Source organism: Monodelphis domestica, chromosome 7 (assembly GCF_027887165.1).
Source record: "Monodelphis domestica isolate mMonDom1 chromosome 7, mMonDom1.pri, whole genome shotgun sequence".
NCBI lineage: Eukaryota > Metazoa > Chordata > Mammalia > Didelphimorphia > Didelphidae > Monodelphis > Monodelphis domestica.
Window position 1 is genome coordinate 246,879,382 of NC_077233.1, and position 21,093 is coordinate 246,900,474.

At 33.5% G+C, this 21,093-nt stretch overlaps 1 protein-coding gene and 1 long non-coding RNA gene across 15 annotated transcripts in view; one reads left to right on the plus strand and one right to left on the minus strand.

Annotated features, from left to right (window-relative positions):
• C9orf72 (C9orf72-SMCR8 complex subunit) overlaps positions 1 to 20,358 on the plus strand; it is a 44,102-nt gene extending 23,744 nt beyond the window's left edge. For all 14 annotated transcript variants that reach the window (XM_007498100.3, XM_056806637.1, XM_016423839.2 and 11 more), the window contains 8 exons: positions 932 to 1,027; positions 1,822 to 1,886; positions 2,808 to 2,880; positions 5,744 to 5,860; positions 12,950 to 13,185; positions 14,407 to 14,464; positions 17,878 to 17,987; positions 18,082 to 20,358. In XM_007498100.3, coding sequence (XP_007498162.1) covers positions 932 to 1,027; positions 1,822 to 1,886; positions 2,808 to 2,880; positions 5,744 to 5,860; positions 12,950 to 13,185; positions 14,407 to 14,464; positions 17,878 to 17,987; positions 18,082 to 18,268 — 942 coding nt within the window. In that variant the 3' untranslated portion in view covers positions 18,269 to 20,358. The remainder of the gene's footprint in view (positions 1 to 931; positions 1,028 to 1,821; positions 1,887 to 2,807; positions 2,881 to 5,743; positions 5,861 to 12,949; positions 13,186 to 14,406; positions 14,465 to 17,877; positions 17,988 to 18,081) is intronic.
• On the minus strand, positions 618 to 15,445 carry LOC107649529 (uncharacterized). Its single transcript, XR_001623321.2, has 2 exons — positions 15,370 to 15,445; positions 618 to 1,013 (listed from the first exon to the last, which is right to left on the minus strand). It is a non-coding gene; the product is annotated as an uncharacterized LOC107649529 (long non-coding RNA).
• Positions 20,359 to 21,093: the final 735 nt, after the last annotated feature.

Below are 21,093 nucleotides of genomic sequence, written 5' to 3' on the forward strand. Positions count from 1 at the left end.
GTTGACCTAATAGTAAACTGGATTAGTCAGCTACCAGGAGTATTAAAAGAACCTTTGTGAAGAAGGAATCCATCCAAACACTTTACCCATAAAATAGAATCTAAGGCACAGATTGAAGGGTGGGGAGTGGTGGGACAATCAGTGTAAGAATAATTTTCACAGATGAACACTTTGCTGCCTTTATGGTTTATTTTCTTGTAGGTTCACTTTTGGGTAGTTTGTTGATCAGCAAAGCCAAAATCCTCACATCTGAGACTACATTAAATGTCTGAGATTCTGTAAAGGACAAATGTTTTGTTTTGGTTCTAGAAGGAGCATATTTCAGAACTCTATACCTTTGACTTGTACTAATGAAAAATGTTATCTTGAGACCAGAGGATAGTTTTTCATTCTTAAAATCAATATAATTATGTATGAACTTCCTTTTTTTGTAGAAATAATATTTTATTAGCAGTCATAATGGTCCTGATATGAGTCCAAGCTTCAGTATTTGAAATTATTGGATACAAAAGATTTTCACATCTATGCTGTCTTTTAGCTTCACTACCTGTAAAATGTGAGAAGCAGTAGGTGTCCTTTTAATTAATTTTTATATCTCAAGTAATGAATTAGAAATATTCATTTTAAACCAGGGTTTAATGACATTCAGCCGTGATAAGTCATTGTTGGCAGTGTGTGACCAATTCAGTGATTGGAAAAAGACTTTCTGGAAAAATTTAAATCATCTTTGATTTTAAATCAAAACATTGAATGGGAGGCTTGTTTTATTTCACTGTTTTTTGTTATCAAGCATTTCTACGAAATGAAAGTATTGGGTTTTGCATTCCAAGATAATCTCATTTATCCCTTGCTTTCCTTGTTAGTAGTTTCATTACCAAGATCTTCCTGTGTTGCATGATCTTTTTTGATCTCATTTTTCTTTATTGTGTAGGGTCAGAGCATTATTCCAATGCTCACTGGAGAGGTTATTCCTGTAATGGAACTCCTTTCATCTATGAAATCACACAGTGTTCCTGAGGAAATAAATGTAAGTTCTTATTTGTATTATGAATTCAAAGCAGCGTTACATTTTCACACAGTTAGCAAACTCTTGGTGTAAAGCAGTGCATTTGTAGGGAAAAAAACCTTTAGGAATGAAATAGAAATATTTTATGTAATTTGTTCAAAGCAAGTGAATCATTTTTTCTCATGTTACTTATATTATCTTTGCCACTTGCCTGCTATCTGTTAACACAAAAACTAGTAATATGGTGCTTATTTTTATAAATGACAAAGTGTACTTATGAAATTTTGGTATGGATGTATGGACATTTATGGTGGCCTTTTGTCACCATGATATGGTGATTTGCCTGCATGACCAGCTTTCAGAAACATATTTCTGACTTACTATTAAACATACAAGTGATTATATCATGGCATTCCTTGATTTAAAGCAGCGATGCCAATGTACCCTTTCAAATCTTCATGCCACAAATCTTATTCAGCTGGAATTTTTTTTTTTAAACCCTTACCTTCCGTCTTTGAGTCAATACTGTGTATTGGCTCCAAGGCAGAAGAGTGGTCAGGGCTAGGCAATGGGGTCAAGTGACTTGCCCAGGGTCACACAGCTAGGAAGTATCTGAGGCCAGATTTGAACCTAGGACCTCCCATCTCTAGGCCTGACTCTCAATCCATTAAGCTACCCAGCTGCCCCCATCAGCTGGCATTTTTTAAATACTTATGTACCATAGAATGTGCTAGCGACTAGATTAAAATCTTAGGGACAACAAATTCTTTCTATACTTTATTCTAACTTGGTTAATTTTTTTCTTTGCACTTTAGATAAGTGATACAGTACTAAATGATGATGACATTGGGGATAGTTGCCATGAAGGTTTCCTTCTCAAGTAAGAATTTGTTTCATTTCATAAAAGCTTATTAAAGTAATTTTTAATATACGATGTTAAGCAATAAATTTTGGTGGTTAAAAAAATAGGATTGAAAAACTACCCTAGTTTCTCTGGAAATGAGAACTAGCATCTGTTTTCTGCATATTTTTATTTGATTGTCTTTTCCAAAGTTATTTTGGTTATCCGAAATTAATAGGTAAAAGAAACTGAGGTACAGAAGCCTGACTCTATTTGGTAATTGTGTCTGTACCTTTTGTGGCCTTTGTCTTTGTTTTTTCCATCTTATATAAATTGTTAATTTTATAATTAAATAAATTTGCCAATAAATTTCAAAACTGCAAAGTGGGATTATAGGATTATCACAGTAGTAATTATCCACCCACCCACCACCACCATCACCCTGAGCCAAGCTCTGAGACTGGGAACAATGACTCCAGGAAAAAATACCAGGAATGGAAATTTTCCATCAAACTGAATAACTTGCAGTCTTCTATACTCTTTTGGGGGTATAGAACAGGAAGGACAATTGGTTGGCTTACTCGGGAAGAAGTACTCTAGACAGAGGCTGGAATACCTGGGAACTGCCTGAATACTTGGGAGAAATTTAGAAGACAAGAGAATTTAAGATTTGATTATATCTGCTAATCCTATCTAGAGTGAGATCACTGGATACTGGAAGGTTTACTACTCTTCAGTCTAGGACAAACCTACTAATCCTACCTAAGGTGATGTAAGGGTGCTTGAGGATTTCGCAAAACAAAGTTTGCGCCAGATTTTACATGATAGCTTTGGGTTTTATAACATTTAAAAGAGTTAACTATTAAATAATCTTTATGGTTTGCTTTTGTTTGATTTTCAATATGTAAAATTGTCTTATTTAGCCAATATTTTAAAAATCTCCCTTCATTTAACTTACAGTGCCATCAGCTCCCACCTGCAGACCTGTGGCTGTTCTGTAGTAGTAGGTAGCAGTGCAGACAAAGTGAATAAGGTAAGTCACTTTACATTCAGTGACTTATACTAGAATCATTAGTATTGTCAGTATATTGTAGTAATTTAAAGATTTGAGTTAAAGAATTAATATATCATAAAAACATTTGGAAACGACAATCTGACCAAATTGCTGTCATGTACCATGACAAAAAGTGAGAAGTCATAATTTGGTTTGACATTTCAAAAAAACCATTTTACTTGACTGTGAATTAACATAAATGGAATTTTTTTAATATATTCAAAGATATTTTATCTTAAATATTCCATACTTCTACTTTTTGTGTATCCTTCCCCTCCTTTTGCATTCTTCTTTCCTATATTCTAATTCTTTTCCTTTTCATCTCTCACCTCTTAACTTCATTCCTTTTTTATTCTCTTCCTACTCTTTCACACTTACATTTGATCCCTTTTTCTACTTCTTTGAGCCCTAAATTAATCTATAATGTACATTCTCAGAGGAGAATTGGGATGTAAGTAGTATCATTGTTGTTTTGATTGCTCTCATTTCCTTTTTTTAATGAGGTGACCAAAAGGATCAGACCTCTTAGTTTACTTATTTTCAAGAGTTGATTATTTATAATAATGGAAGAAGAAAATTACATCACTAACTTTTAAGTATTTATATTTAGTTTGTATATGCATTATTTTACTTTTTAGTAGCACATATATTCCTACTTATTTTTTCTTAAATTAATATTAAAAATAATTTTGAATTTTCTAATTGATGATGGAAGAAGCAGTCTAAAAGTATATACTAGTAGTCGAAAGAATCCAATTTGAAATTTTAACATATCTTAAGTAATATGCAAAGTGAATAATCCATATTTTAATTCATTTCTAGAATAGTTTTAATGTCCATGCTGTTCATAGTATAGTATCATTTCCTCAGAAAAATACAATGCTTCTGCTTTCAAAAAAAACTTTCACATTGTTATATTCACTTAATAAAATGAGATTATTTTTAGTTCTCAACATTAGTGGTCTCCACACCTTGATTGCTCCACTCAGTAAAGAAAAAAAAATTGCCTGTAAAGCTCTACTTAATAGATACATACATTACTGTTAAAATAATTCTGTTTGTTAAACAACTCATATAAATTTTTTTTTAACCCTTACCTTCATCTTGGAATCAATACTGTGTATTGGTTCCAAGGCAGAAGAGTGGTAAGGGCTAGGCAATGGGGGTCAAGTCACTTGCCCAGGGTCATACAGCTGGGAAGTGTCTGAGGCCAGATTTGAACCTAGGACCTCCCATCTCTAGGCCTGGTTCTTAATCCACTGAGCTACCCAGCTGCTTCCAACTCATATAATTTTTAAAGGAGGTAATAAAGATAAAAAATTTTTTTTCTTAAAACAAATGAATGTTAGTATGTTAGTTATGTTCATTAGTTAAATAAACATTAGAAACAAATGCTAGTGAGTCACTAGCAACTAATTAGAAATGTGAGATGAAAGTAAGAAGTCCAATAATGCCATTTTTGAGAACTTAGGTGGCTAGAGAGATATTCTTAAAAAAATATTACGTTACAAGAGGAGTTGGAGTTATAAGTTCTACTTTAGACAAATTGAATTTGAAATGCATATGGGACATCCAGTTTGAAAAAAATTGATAGACAGTAAGAATTGTATATAGTTGATGAATCATCAAAAAAATACTGAAGGGTAGTCAGACAAGTAAGAAGAGAACCAAGAAAACAGTGCTAGCCTCAACCTTTTACTCGACTAGGATGCCAACGAAGAGAGAGCAGTATCATGAAAACCCAGAGAGGAAAGCAACTAGGAGGAAAGGGTAGCCAGTAATGTCAAATGGTAAAGAGGGGTCAAGAACATACAAAGATTTAGAATAGACAATGAGATTTAGTAATTAAGAGACAGTTTCAAGTTAATCAAGTATCAAAGGACTGTGATGTGATAGGCAGTGGGAATTGAAGTTCAATGAATGAAATACTACTGACAAAAGAGCTTACATTCCACTAGGAGACACTAAACATTTTTATGTCTATATGAAAGAGAATAAATACAAAGAAATGAAGGAAATTAGAAGGTAATCTGAGACAGATGTACCAGTAGGGATTAATCAACATTTAAGTCTTTACTATGTGCCAAGCATTATTTTAAGGTGGCTCGGGAAAATTTCAGCATATCCCTTTGCAAATTTCCAGTGAAAGCACAATCTTTGCTTGCCCAAAAGAAACAAAAAGAAAGGTTACAGAAAATTTCAAAGTAAGCCCAATTGACAAGCTCTCTCACATCCTTTCATGACTTGAGTAGGCCAGTGGAAATGAAAGATAATAGAACCATTAAACCTTGATGGCACTGGTTAATGAACCAATATATATCAATTCAAACATGTCAAAAACAAAGAAGTATAAATAGCCAATTGAGTTATTTTTGATAGGTATAAAAGCCCTGCAGAAATAGCTCCTCCAGATCTGTTGCCTTAATACTCCAATAATTTCTTTTCACAATAGAGTTCTTGATATAATGAAAAAGGTGTCCAAACACTAGACATTGGACTTTTTAAACCAATAATTGATAGAACAAAATTTCATTACTACAAAACTTCATTACTATAAAAATCTTTGGACCAGGGTAGCTCTGTGGTGGTCTTTTTAGAATTATGCTTGTATAATTCTTCAGAAGTGATCTTTCATTATACCTAATTTTTTCATATTTCATTTTTTGTCTGAAAAAAATTGCTTATAAGCAGGAGAGGCAACTTGGCAATATGCTTAAGTATTGGAAACTTGTTACTCTTCAATGAATGTAAATTAAGTTTCTAGTCAGGATTTCCTTCTGTGGTAAATCAACGGCTCTTTTACTATATTTTTTTCCTACTGAAAATCTCTTTTGTTTTACAGATAGTGAGGACACTGTGTCTTTTTCTAACTCCTTCAGAACGAAAGTGCTCCAGACTTTGTAGGAATGAGTCTTCATTTAAATATGAATCCGGGTTATTTGTACAAGGTCTGCTCAAGGTACAACTTGTGCCCTTTTCTACAAAATGAAATCTCAAATCAATTTTGGAAAATCACTAAAATATTTACTGTTTGATGTATTATCATTTAATGTATGTCATTTGAATTTTACATCTATCCTTTACAGAAATTAAAAAAATTTAGTTGTGGAATATATTCAAGGGAATATAGGCTCTACAAATGTAATCATTGTTCCTAGCATGTTTCCTGGGGTATGTTGATTGTCTCCTGGGGACAGCACAGTATGACCCACCCACTGCTAATGCTCCATATACAATGCTGTTTCTATCTACTTGGTGTTTTTACATACCCAGCTTGCAAAAACACACTACAAAAATATATTTTTTTGTTTTTGTTTTTATTTGAGAGGAAATTTCCATCATTTTATACAGCTAAAATTAGAATATTTCTCTTTTTTCCTCAGCAAACTTAGTAGTTTTGCTACATAAAGTTTATGCCACCTTGGATATTAACAGAAAAAAAAGCTGTATCCTATATAAATTTTAATTTCTGTTTGCATTTTAGAAATTTGCTCTGCTTTTCTCTTTTTTCCCCCTACACTTCAAGAGTAGAAGACCAAACACTTAAATTTTAAGTACTTATTTGGATGCTTAATGCTACTAAAATATCCAAAAATGCAATGTACCTGTTTATTTCTTTGAATCTTTAACTGTGATAGAATTATCAATAAGATATGAATAACAAATTACATATTGTTCTGAGACCTTTATTTTATCCTTGGACTACTTTTTTTAAAGCAAGGCAAAGTGAAAAAGGGGGCAAATGGTAAAAAATGAATGCAAATAGAACATTGTACCTAGCCCACATCAAAGTGGGCACCCACAATGACGACTTCAGTGTGACTGGCCCTTAAGAACCATAAATGCCAACTCAATTTGTGCAAATTTATCAAAAGTTGAAGATTTATATGCTTGAAATGTAATCAATTAAAGTATTTAATACTCTTTGTTAATAGCTTCTCATCAAAAACTCCTAGGACTTTTATAGCTGGAAGAAATCTTAGAAATCATTTAATCCATTTTCTTTCCTCTGTGTCTCTGCCTGCCCAATTCCTGCTTGCTCCTAAGGTCAGATGAGTTGTTATTTCTTCCCTGTCCCTATCTCATTTGTGAAAATTTTATTCAGTCAATTTAGAACATTATTCCTTGGTTACAATAATCACATTATTTCCCTTCCTCCCCTCCACCCACCCTTCCGGCAGTCGCAATTTCATTGGGTATCACTTGTGTCCTTGATCAGAACCTATTTCCGTGTTGTTGGTGTTTGCATTAGGATGTTTATTTAGAGTCTACATCCCCAGTCATATTCCCTCAACCCATGTGTTCAAGCAGTTGTTTTTCTTCAGTGTTTCTACTCCCATAGTTTTTCCTCAATGTGAATAGTGGTTTTTCTCATAGATTTCTCCAAGTTGTTCATGATCACTGCATTGCCACTAATGGAGAAGTCCATTACATTGGATTGTATCACAGTGTATCAGTCTCTGTGTATAATGTTCTCCTGGTTCTGCTCCTCTCATTCTGCATCAATTCCTGGAGGTTATTCCAGTCCCCATGAAATTCCTCCACTTTATTATTCCTTTGAGCACAATAGTATTCCATCACCAACACATACCACAATTTGTTCAGTCATTCCCCAGTTGAAGGGCAGCCCCTCATTTTCTAATTTTTTGCCACCACAAAGAGCGCAGCTATAAATATTCTTGTACATGCCTTTTTCCTTATTATCTCTTTGGTGTATAAACCCAGCAGTGCTATGGTTGGATCAAAGGGCAGACATTCTTTTAGCGCCCTTTGGGCATAGTTCCAAATTGCCCTCCAGAATGGTTGGATCAATTCACCACTCCACCAGAAGTGCATTCATGTCCCAATTTTGCCACATCCCCATCAGCATTCATTATTTTCCATTGCTGTTTGTTATGTTAGCCAATCCTCTAGGTGTGAGGTGATACCACAGAGTTTTTTGATTTGCATCTCTTTGATTATAAGAGATTTAGAATACTTTTTCATGTGCTTTTTAACAGTTTTGATTTCTTTAACTGAAAATTGCCTATTCATGTCCCTTGCCCATTTATCAATTGCAGAATGGCTTGATTTTTTTGTACAATTGGTTTAGTTCTTTATAAATTTGGGTAATTAGACCTTTGTCAGAGGTTTTTGTTATGGAGATTGTTTCCCAATTTCTTGCTTCCCTTCTAATTTTGGTTGCATAGGTTTTGTTTGTACAAAAACTTTTTAATTTGATGTAATCAAAATTATTGATTTTACATTTTGTGATTTTTTTTCTAGCTCTTGCTTGGTTTTAAAGTCTTTCCTTTCCCAAAGATCTGACATGTATACTATTCTGTGTTTACATAATTTGCTTATAGTTTCCTTCCTTATATTCAGGTCATTCACCCATTCTGAGTTTATCTTGGTGTAGGGTATGAGATGTTGATCCAAACCTAATCTCTCCCATACTATCTTCCAATTTTCCCAGCAGTTTTTTATCAAATAGTGAGTTTTGGTCCCAAAAGCTGGCATCTTTGGACTTATTATAGACTGTCTTGCTGAGGTCATTTACCCCAAGTCTGTTCCACTGGTCCTCCTCCCTGTCTCTTAACCAGTACCAAATTGTTTTGATGACCACTGCTTTATAGTATAGTTTGAGATCTGGGACTGCAAGTTCTCCTTCCTTCGTATTTTTTTTTCATGATTTCCCTAGATATCCTTGATCTTTTGTTCCTCCAAATGAAGTTTGTTATGTTTTTTTCTAATTCAGTAAAAAAGTTTTTTGGTATTTCAATGGGTGGTATGGCAATAAATAGGTAAATTAATTTGGGTAGGATTGTAATTTTTATTATGTTGGCTCATCCTACCCATGAGCAATCAGTGTTTTTCCAATTGTTTACATCTAGTTTGAATATTGTGGAGAATGTTTTGTAGTTGTGTTCATATAGTTCCTGTTTGTCTCGGCAGATAGATTCCTAAGTATTTTATATTGTCTAAGGTGATTTTAAATGGAATTTCTTTAATTCTAGCTGCTAAGATGTGTTGGAGATATATAGGAATACTGATGACTTATGTGGGTTTATTTTTTGTTGTTGTTGTTGATTCTCTCAGATTCTCTAAGTAGACCATCATATCATCTGCAAAAATTGGTAGCTTGCTCTCCTCATTGCCTATTTTAATATCTTGAATTTCTTTTTCTTCTCTAATCACTACAGCTAGTGTTTCTAGTACAATGTTAAATAATAGAGGTGATAATGGGCATCCTTGTTTCACTCCTGATCTTATTGGGAAGGCTTCTAGTTTATCCCCATTACAGATAATGTTTGCTGATGGTTTTAGATATATACTGTTTTCTATTTTTAGGAAAGGCCCTTCTATTCCTTTACTTTCTAGTATTTTCAAAATGAATGGGTGTTGTATTTTGTCAAAGACTTTCTCCATCTATTGAGATAATCATGTTGTTTTTGTCAGTTTGCTTGTTAATATGGTCAATTATGTGGATGGTTTCCTAATATTGAACCATCCTTGCATTCCTGCTATGAATCTTAGCTGATCATGGTGAATAACCCTTGTGATGACTTGCTGGAGTCTTTTTGCTAGTATCCTATTTTGATTTTTGCATTTATATTCATTAAGGAGATTGGTCTATAGTTTTCTTTCTCTGTTTTGGACCTTCCTGGCATTGGGATCAGAACCATATTTGTGTCATAAAAGGAATTTGGTAGAACTCCTTCTATTCTTATCCTGTCAAATAGTTTGTATAATATTGAGATTAGTTGTTCTTTGAATGTTTGATAGAATTCATTTGTGAATCTATCTGGACCTCCCTAATTTGTTAATATATGAACTCAAGGATATAAATTTGCCCCTGAGTACTGCTTTGACTGCATCCCATAAGTTTTGAAAGGATGTCTCATCATTGTCATTTTCTTCAATTAAATTATTGTTTCTATGGTTTGTTTAACTAATCGATTTTGGAGAATCGTATTGTTTATAATTTCCAGTTAATTTTTTATTTACCTCTCCATGTACCCTTACTAATTATTATTTTCATTGCATTGTGATCTGAGAAGGTTGCAATTATTATTTCTGCTCCTTTGCACTTGTTTGCAATGTTTTTATGTCCTACTTCATGGTCCATTTTTGTTAATGTACCATGTGCTGCTGAAAAGAAGGTGTATTCCTTTTTGTCACTATTTATTTTTCTCCACATATCTACTAACTCTAATTTTTCTAAGATTTCATTCACTTCCCTTACCTCTTATTTATTTTTTGGTTTGATTTATCTAGTTCAGATAGAGGAAGGTTCAGGTCTCCCACTAGTATAGTTTTTCTATCTATTTCATTCTTGAGCTCCACTAGTTTCTCCTTTAGAAATTTGGATGCTATGCCATTTGGTGCATACATGTTGAGTACTGATATTTCCTCATTGTCTATACTGCCTTTCATCAGGATGTAATTACCTTCCATATCTCTTCTAACTAGATTTATTTTTACTTTGGCTTTGTCAGATATCATGATTGCGACTCCTGCCTTCTTTTTTATCAGTTGATGCCCAATAGATTTGACTCCATCCTCTTACTTTCATCCTATGCATATCTATCTTCCTCATGTGTGTTTCTTCCAGACAGCAAATGGTAGGGTTTTGGATTCTAATCCACTCTGCTATTCGCTTACATTTTATGCGTGAGTTCATTCCATTCACAGTCAGTTATGTTTACCAACTGTGTATTTCCCAGCATTTTGATTTCTACTCCTAGTCCTGCCTTTTCTTCTTTCCCTATTTCCTTCCAAACCAATGGTTTGTTTTTTAATCAATTCCCCTAATTCCCACCCTTATTTTACTTCCCTTTCTACCTTGCTCCCTTCTTATTCCCCCCTTATTTTCTTTAAAGTCCTTTTAAACTACTCTCCCCCACCCTATCCCTCCCTTATACTGCTTCCCTCCCCACCAGTCCATTTGTTTTCCTTCTACTTCCCTATGGGGCGCAAATCATTTCTCTGCCCTTATGGATTGGATTGTTCTTCCCTCTTTGGGGCAATTTCAATGCACGTATGAGTTGAGTATTTCCTCTCTCCAGCCTTTACCCTTCCAGTGTATTGATGTTCTCCCTCCTCCCACCATGTGCTTCTTTGTGACATATAACTTTACCCCCTTCAGTTTCTTTTCCTATTTATTTTAGTATTAACCTCTTTTTAAAGCTCTAGTTGCATATGTGTGTGTATATATATATATATGTGTGTGTGTGTGTATGTATACATATATATACACTATATGCATTTATGCATACATATATCTATATATATATTTATGTCTTGTCATTTCATCCTATACAGTTTGTCACTGTTCCCTCTAAGTGTACTTCTTCTAAATGTCCCGTGGTAATAACAATTTTTAAGAGTCACCAATGACCTCTTTTCTTATAGGGATACATATCATTTTAACTTATTGGGTCTCTTAAAAAAAGTTTTTTTGTTTTGTTTTGTTTTTCTTTTTTCCCTCTTTTTTAATTACCTTTTGATGATTCTTTTGAATTCTGTGCTTGGACATACAATTTTCTGTTCAGATCTGGTCTTTTCTTTACAAATGCTTGGAATTCTTCTATTTTGTTAAATGACCATACTCTCCCCTGTAAGAATATAGTCAGTTTTGCTGGGTAGCTGATTCTTGGTTGTAGACCTGGGTCCCTTGCTTTCCAGAATATCATATTCCATGCCATTTGGTCCTTCAGAGTAGATGCAACCAGATCCTGTGTTATATTCCATGGTATCTGAATTACTTCTTAGCAGCTCATAATATTTTTTCCTTGGGCTAATAGTTCTTGAATTTGGCTATAACATTCCTGGGTGTTGTCAGTTGGGGATTAAGTACAGGAGGTGATCTGTGGATTCTTTCAATATCCCCTTTTCCCTCTTGTTCTAGAATATCAGGGCAGTTTTCTTGGATAATTTCCTGTGGTATGCTGTTAGGCTTTTCCTTTTGTCATGGTCTTCTTGTATGCCAATGATTCTTAAGTTGTCTCTCCTGGAATGATTTTTGGAATCTTCTTATTTGTGAATGAGATGCTTCATATTTCATATTCAGGCAAGGTCCCAATGCAGAAAATCCCTGTTGAGCTAAGCTCACCAAGGCAGTAGTGAACCTAACAAGAAAGGCCCAAAGCTCCAAGTGGAAGACATAAGTCCAAAAGCTCCAGAAGCCTTCCTCATCCTCCAAAGAAGTCCAAAGGAGAAGATCCAAGGAGTAGGGACTCCAAAGGAGAAATCTCAAGGAGAAGTCTCTTGGACAGGAAGTTCAGAACTTTTTATAGACTTTTTTTCCCTGTCAATTCCTTTCCCTTCCCCACTTTACAGGAATCAATCACAGTCTTTCAATTTGTCTAGCACTACTGGCAGGGGTGTGGGGGTACAGTGGCTTCTGGAGTTGTCACCCACTCTAGCAAGTGACTTGTGAACTCTTATACTTAGTGACTGGTTAGTGACTAGTAAGGTACTAAGTAGGGGTACTTAAGTTTTTGATTGATTAACTTAAAGTCACTGATAGACAAAGAGTTTGATTCACTCATTTCTTCTCAAGTATATAAATTCATAATCGATGAATGAATGAGTGTTTGCAGATCAAAACCTAATTCTTGGAGAGGTGGCGTGACTTGTCTGCAGTCATCTGGAGAATTAGTTTACCTAGTCCTTCTGGTGTACAGCATATTGCTCTTGTTCTGTATGTGCCACAGAGTTTCCCTCATGCAAAGAAAAAATATTTTATATATTAATAAGTTAAATACCCACAGTGAGGATGTGGTAGAAGGTGTGATGGATGATATTGATATGAAAAGAGTAACATCTCTTGGAATGGTTGGAATTACTCAAAAAAAGATAATTTTCCAAAATGGGAGTCATAACTAAGCAGAACCTTAATAGACTCTTTTGATAGGTTTTTTAAAGTTAAGAAACTTTTGTCAGTGTGCTTGTTTATGAATTTTTATAGAACAGGAAAAAATCTGAATCCTGAAAAACAATTGAAAGCATGGTAAAGTTACCTAAAATTTTTATAATAAATTGAATTTATTTTTTATTATGACAGGATTCAACTGGAAGTTTTGTGTTGCCCTTCCGACAAGTCATGTATGCTCCATATCCTACTACACATATAGATGTGGATGTTAATACAGTGAAACAGATGCCACCTTGTCATGAACATATCTATAACCAGCGTCGTTACATGAGATCAGAGCTGACTGCATTTTGGAGAGCCACTTCAGAAGAAGATGTGGCTCAGGATACAATTATCTATACAGATGAAAGCTTTACTCCTGATTTGTATGTAATGGCTTCCAAATTATACTAAATATTGCTCATTGTTGCCAGTAACATCTTAATGCATATAATTCAAATAACATGTTCAAAATAAAAGGAACATGATTAATGATAATATTTGAAGGAATATTTTCTATGTTAAATGGAATTAACTGTTCAATTTCTTCTTTTATCATTGTCTTCCTCAAATGATGCAAAATTAGTTCTTTTAAAATATCAGTAGAATTACTATTAATTTAATTAGCTTGTTAAATAAAGAAAATGAATGAATTCTGGTTACTTTTATCCTAAATGTAGGCAGCACACCTTGGTCATAGTACAGAATACATTTCAGTAAATGAGTTTAGCATTGTAGCTCTTTTTGTATTTAAAAATGGGGACTATAAAAATGGATAATGATCATGACATCATGAAGATCATATAAATGATTGCACCAAAAACAAGAGAGATTATAGTTCTCATATTTTAAGTTTTCAAAGATTATCATTTTCTCTAATAATGTAAATCATCAGATTAAATTGTCTAAACCAGCAAAGATGGGAAGAAAAAAAAGTTCAAAGTGTAATCTTAACCTAAATAATTATCCAGAAAAATTCTTTCTCCATTTGTTCATCCCAAGAAGGTTAGGGCTACAACAATGTTTTTCTTTGTTACTAGAATAAAATTTGACCTAGAAAAATAGAGAACTGACATATAGGAGGTAGTTATAGAAAATGCAGAACTTACTTGCCATCTCATTAGCCCTTAACCTCTTATCTCATTTACAACTACCTTTGACACCAGCAGAGAAATATAGAGCCTGCCTTGGCTCGGTTCTAGTTTTCTTGCAGCCTCCCTTAAAGTAGCAATGGTAATTCATTTAGCTTAGCAAGTTTCCTCAAGGCACCCCATTTAAGTGCTACCCAGTGTTTTAGAAATGGAAATACTGGTATAATTTATAAGCAGATTGCTAGAAGCAATCATTGCCTTAATTAACTGCCTATTTTTGCTTTAGGTATGGTCTCTATTTTCAGAGACAAGTTATATTAATCCACATAGTGATTTGATTATAGTAGAAAAAAGAAAATGCACTGCCCTGAAAATTTCTATGGGAAATAAACCTTTTAGAGTAATAATCCAAATACCAAAAGTTACATTTCTTTTCTACTATCTTTAAGCTTTTTCTCTGTTGTCATTTTTTAACAGTCTGATTTGTATTCAATTGTCTCTATGCTATCTTCCCAGGAATGTTTTTCAAGATGTCCTACACAGAGACACACTAGTAAAAGCCTTCCTGGATCAGGTAATGGTTGAATTAGAATCAACAAAAATAAAAACTTTTATCTAAAACAGGTATCCATTATACTCCTATCATCCATTAAAATTTTAAGTAATTTTTTTAACTATTGCCAATATTTCTAAATAGTTTCAAAATTATTTTCTTCTGCAGTACTAGGTGTTCCCACATCAGATACTGTGTATTTTAATTACAATCACTAACCATAGGTATAATGCTAAAAATTACTGGTTTTTTACTCAATTGAAATAATTAAATAAACAACACTTTCTCATTTAAATGGTAAAAGAAGGAAAGAAAAAAGCATTTTTTGGTTAATTCTTTAAATGGCCAAATGCAAAATCCCAATCATTATAAAAAGAATCAATCAACAAAAATTCATTAAATACTTGTTTTGGGCCAGGCATTGTACTAGGCCCTGAGGATATAAAGACAACAAATGAAATCATCTATGTCCTCAAGGAGCTTATATTTTGGTGGGGGAAATAACATGTGTACACATAAATATATACAAAGTAGAAGTAGGATAATGGAGGTGGGAGGAGAATTGAAATGGAGATATATAGTATTTTGTTTCAAGAATATTAAAACCAGTTCAGCCAGACTACTGAGTGCATAAAGGATGGGGGGGGGGGGGGGGGGATTGTAGTTAGGTTATAAAGGTTTTAAATGGCTTTGAATTCTATCCTTAGAAGTAGGTGCAACTAGAATTTATTGAGAAGCCAAGGGACTTGGTCAGATCTGTTTAAGGCTTGAATTAGGTTGAGAAGTGAGACTGACAGACTTACGAAATGATGTGAAGGGAGAATCATTAAGACTTGGCAAGCAGTTGTTAAGTAAACATTTTTTAAGTAGTGTTCCAAGGGGATCAATGGACAGATTAATACAACCCCTGTGTTTAAAAACCTTACCTATTTGGGGGAGGGTGGGAAATGAGGCCCAGAAGGATGACTGGAAGGTTGCAAACCTGAAGTGTCTGGAAGAATGGTGATACCATTAACATAAATGATGGAATAATTAGAATTTTTCTTATTTCATTGTGATGCCATGTTGGAAATTCATATCATAGAATCACACTACAGATGAAACCTTGGATTAATGAGTTCCTACTAGTACTACTAAGAATTAAAAGGCTCAAATAGACCTATGAGTGTTTTATATAAGGTTCAAATTTCACATTCTTTTAGTACAAATTATGTTACATGCTCTTGCTCAAAGAAGTATACTTCAGTAGTTCTAGTCTTAAAGATGTGGTCAAATATTGGTCATAATTGGAACTCATCCATATGCTGTCATACTTTGTCATTCTTACTGGTATTATCTCAAGAGATTCTCTTCAGATGGCTTAACTAGAGATCTTTTTGTTTTTGTGGGTTACCAGCACAGTTCTCAGACTCTTTAATCTTAATAAGTACAATCAGACAAAATTCCACAACACATGTAACTAGTGCGTGGGAAAAGATTTTTTTACTATTAGAGATATTAAAAAGTTTTCAAGTCTATGTGGAAGGCTAGTCCATAGATCAGATCACTAGTATGTTTATCTTCATCTAGATACCACAGATGGGCAATGAGCTATACAGAGCTGAACAAGAAGAGAACATGTTGAATTACCTTAGGGAAATAGTGTAGTGTTTTTAATAACCTTCAGGCCTCTCCTATTTTTTAGAAGTCATGGAATACAAGTCTCAGGGAATGAAAATTGATGATCTGTTCCCCAAGGTCAATGGAGAGACACTATTGATGTGAATATAGGTTGTAACACATTCCAAATGAGGTATTGCGTGGGAGAAGCAGCATAAAGTATATCACTTTCTAATGACAGACTTATGCCTAGAAAAAAGGGCCAATTATGTGGCAAGGACAGAGAATAACCAATGAACAACTTTTGTCATTCATTGGTATCCATCCAATGTCAAAATATTATGTAAACTCCCCATGCTACATACAAAATCACATTAGTTTGAATTACAGTCTGTTCTTTGGAAGAAAACCCATATTAATGTGATTGTACATCTATCAGTGTTTAAATGTTTTTGTCATTGGCTTTAGTCAATAAATGAGCTTTTGGTTATAGTAGAATTTTACTTACCACAACTTAGTCATTAACAGAGTTTATTTAAAGCTCATCATTACAACTAAAATAGCTCTTTCATCTTCACCAGTAACAGGCCATACCTAAAAGTGACAAGACCAGGAGCAATGAGGATTTCTAGACTCTTCTGACTTCCTCTTTTGATGACTGATTAAATGGTGATAACCAAAGTTAATCTCTGCCTTTTCCCATTTTTCATCTTTAATAGTTCATTTGAATAGGTCAGGCTGAGGCTGTTGGCAGTTGTATCCTATATCTTATCTTTCTTTTTCTAATCTGACATTGATTTTGATCTTCTTTGCTTTAACCAGATAAGTCATGACTACATACAGAAAACTGATTCTAATAACTTCCACATCAGTGACCAACAGTTTCTTGCCTAAGATAATTGTTTAATTTTTTGTGATGTTCTTAGGATCATAGATGTTGATCTGGAGGGGATCTCAGAGGCCATCTACTGCGTGCCCCTTATTTTACAGATGATGAAACTGAGACTCAGTAAGGTTAAGTGACTTGCTCAATGTCACACAAGTATTAAGTATTAAGGCAGAATTTAAGTCCAAGTCCTCTGATTCCAGAGTTAGTGCTCTTGCCTTTGTTTCATGCTTTCATTGAGGACTTGTTACATCCTATGCCTTACTTATCTCTCTCTCTCTAGATGAAAGTATTGGTGGTGCTACTTGGACTTTAATTTCCAGAATAGTCTATAAGCTTTTTTTTTTTTTTTTGGCTCTTGTGTTTTTCTAATTTAAGCAGCATTTGCCGATGTTTTCTGTGATCAGCACCCATCTTCACATTAATCTCAAACCAACAAGTTCTTAGTAAAAAATTTTTCTTTCTCTTCATCCTCTGCAACAAATGTTAGCACACATACTACAATTATCTTCATGTTATTTTGTTTGAGCTTATCATGAACACAGTAAGAAACATTGACCAAATGTCCCATAAAATGGTGTTTCTTGTAGCCTTTGTGTATACAATGAAACCAGCTCCTCCAGCTTCATTTCCAAGGAGAGCACGTGAGCAGTCATTACATTTATCTGCAACAATATCAATGTATTTTAGTTTCAGTGTATAGATTTGTTGGTCTTTGTACAAAGATCTCATGAGGAAAATTGGTAGTAAAGTTAGTTTATAAATGGTCAAAAAAAATTTTTTTTTAATCACTGTACTTCTTACTCCATCTTCACCACCATAGAAAGCATAATAGGTTCCCAGTGGGTGATAGAAATGAATTTATGGAAAGAATTCTAAGAAACAAATGTGAAAGGGGTAATTTTAAAATGTTATTTTGTTTAATAAAATACTATTGTTTTTCTTATAGGTCTTTCATTTGAAACCTGGTTTGTCTCTGAGAAGTACTTTTCTAGCACAGTTTCTACTTGTCCTTCATAGAAAAGCCTTAACCCTAATAAAATACATAGAGGATGATACGTAAGTAAAAGTCCTAGTAAAATCAGGATAATTTTATACTTTTTCAGGTGAGCATTTTCTGTAATATAACAAGGTTTTTCCTTGTAATTTTCAGGCAGAAGGGAAAAAAGCCATTTAAATCTCTTCGAAACTTGAAGATAGATCTTGATTTAACAGCAGAGGGCGATCTTAACATAATAATGGCTTTAGCTGAAAAAATCAAACCAGGCCTACACTCGTTTATCTTCGGAAGACCTTTCTACACTAGTGTACAAGAACGGGATGTGCTAATGACATTTTAAAAGCAACCTTTTAAGTTTATTTCATCATATTCATGAGTGCAGCTCAGAGAAAATTAATGTTATGAAAAACACTCTTTGGGTCATATTCCAAAGCTCTACTCTACATTTGCAGCTAAAGTTATATTGCAGACTTTTTGGGATAAAATACTTTATAGTTACTTTATCAGTTACATCGTTTATAAATGGATCCCTTCTTGACATGCACTTTTTCAGAATTGCCTTTTGTTTACAATTATAATATTCCTTAATGTTAGGGCAATATATAAATTTTGACAACAGCTGCTATCTTCAGAATCTGAAAATATTTATTTAAATTCATCTCAAGGTTTTCTGTTAGTTTTTCACACTTTATTCCTTTTCTAAATTTTTATTTTTCCTAAGGGTATTAGATTGCTATAATGCTTTGTATTCTGTAGATTGAACAATTGAAAATCAGAGCAGTTTACCAAAATAGTTTATATAGTAACAAAAAGGGAAGTTGAACTTATTTAAAATTTAGAAAAAATATGAATCACGCAGTTATTAAAACTATAATGCTTAGATGCTACTTTAAAAGTGAGTCTTTAAACTTTATTGAAAAGCCAAATAATATTTAGGGTCCCCGATTATAGTGGGTTACCCTATATTTCTTATTTTATCCAGGCTAATTGAACTATGAAGAAAATATGGGAACTTGAACTTTTTAAGAAGGTATTTTTCTTTATTAAGAGCCAGACTGAAATATTTATGTTGTCTTCCCCTTGAAAATAAAAATTTGAGGGAGAATATAAGATGTTCCTAAAGTAATTTAATTTTCCTTTTTCTTATGTTTGTACTGATCTGATTTTGCAATCACTGTAGCTCTGAAATTGTAAAAAGTGTCAAAATGCATTGAAAAAACCTTTTTTGATCACTGAGAGATTTCTTTCTATCTGCTTACACCTTTGAGTCCAAGTTCACAAGGGTTTTGTGTTTTCTTTTCTGGAGCAAGAAGTATTTTTGCTGTTACATTTTTCTTCTTGTTAGACTTTTTTTTTGTTGTTTGTTTTGTTTTTTAGAAACATTCTGACCCACAACTTTAAATGGATGATATAAGTGCTTTAGAGGACTTGGGATTTTGCCAATTTGTGACTTACACTGGAGTTATTGAATTATTGACTTTGTGGTGCTGACATTTTCTTTACCTTTTATCATTACTCCAGAACCCAAAGGTTTTATCATACATGATTGTATTGCTGTTTGGATCTCCAGTGATACTTTAATTATTCTTAGAAAATCCTTTCTTGAGATTTTTCTTCAAGTGGAATATAAGAGATTCCCTTGCTCTATTGAGTAATTTGTTCTTCCTATTGAGACTATTTAGTCACTTGTTACTAAAAGGAAAAATGGAACAATTTAATTGAAAATGAAATAAAGTGTAAGTTTCTAAATATCCTGAAAGGGACTATCTTAGGCCACAGTGAAGGTCACTATACCTAATTGGGAATGATTTCTACATTCTGCATATTCAGTACATCTTCATCCTGAAGAGATAGATACTATTTTGGCAGAACTTAGATATTGTTTGATTCCCTTCTTGTTTTGGACCCTACTGGCAGCTGTATAATAACTGATTACCATGTTTCCACATTCAGAATATTGTTGACGTGAACATTGTACTAGTACCCAAGAAAATCTTTCTATTTTAAATTGTACTAGAAACATAGAATAAAAAGAATTAATATTTGGAAGAGAAACAGAAGGATAAGGTTTGTGTCAACTCCTTTCTAAAAAATTTTACCCACAAAGATATATCTTGTTCTAAAAGATAACCGCTTTTTCTCATCACAGCTATCAAAATCTTAGAGAGAACACCGATTTACCTACATGATGCACTAGCTCAGAGCTTTGAATAAATTGATAGACACTACCAACTTCAATGTCTCATGTCTCATATCTCAATCAAAGCCTTGATTCTTAATTTAAATGCTGGATGGTTGTTCAAATGCTGGTTTTGTTGTATAGAATATATAATGTACAGTGAAATAAGTTATTAGAGCATGAGCAGATTCTATGTCATATATCTTGTTTTTCCAGGCAGGAGAATTTTGAATAAAATATCTTTGAAATTATTTTTGTCTGACAGTCATTTGTTCTAGGCCTATCAGTATTTATTGGATTGCTTATTGGAAAGCTTATTGAGCCTGCTTAAACTATCCAATGTTTTTGTAATAACTTTTTTATTAGCCATTAGCTTGTTGTTTTCTTAAAAGGAAATAGTTTGTATTTTGAGGTCATTTTTGATAAAAGAATTCTTCTGTGTAAGAATCAACTGGTTGACAAATTTCTGACAGAATAATTTTCCCTTTAGTCATAGTCATCTCTCCATGTGTTTGTCAGCCTTCTCTACAGGAAAATTATTCCATCAGAATTTTGTGCAACGTTCTAAAATTGGTTTCTTATACCCTATGATAGCCTCATTGTTAGGAAGGTTATCTAAACCCTAAAAGACATCTATATCATGATAAGACTATTATAACTTTTATTTTTATCCAGTAAATATTCAGTTGCTATTGTTTTAGCTATCTGTAATTTGCGCCAGGTGTAGATAAGCTCCTGAAAATTAACAGAACACCTTTTTAATGCACTTTATGTATAAGACTTTGCACTTCATAAAATGTTTTCATTTTCTCTTTTCATGATAACTCTATGAGATTTCCATGATTCACATGGAAACAAATAATATCATTGAGAGGAACCCAGAACGCATTGCTAGTGATTATAGATCCTGGGGAAGAAAAAAAAAAGAGTTCAGGAAGCATAGAGAGGATAGTCACTACTGCTATTTATTGTTTTGAAGGGGGTCA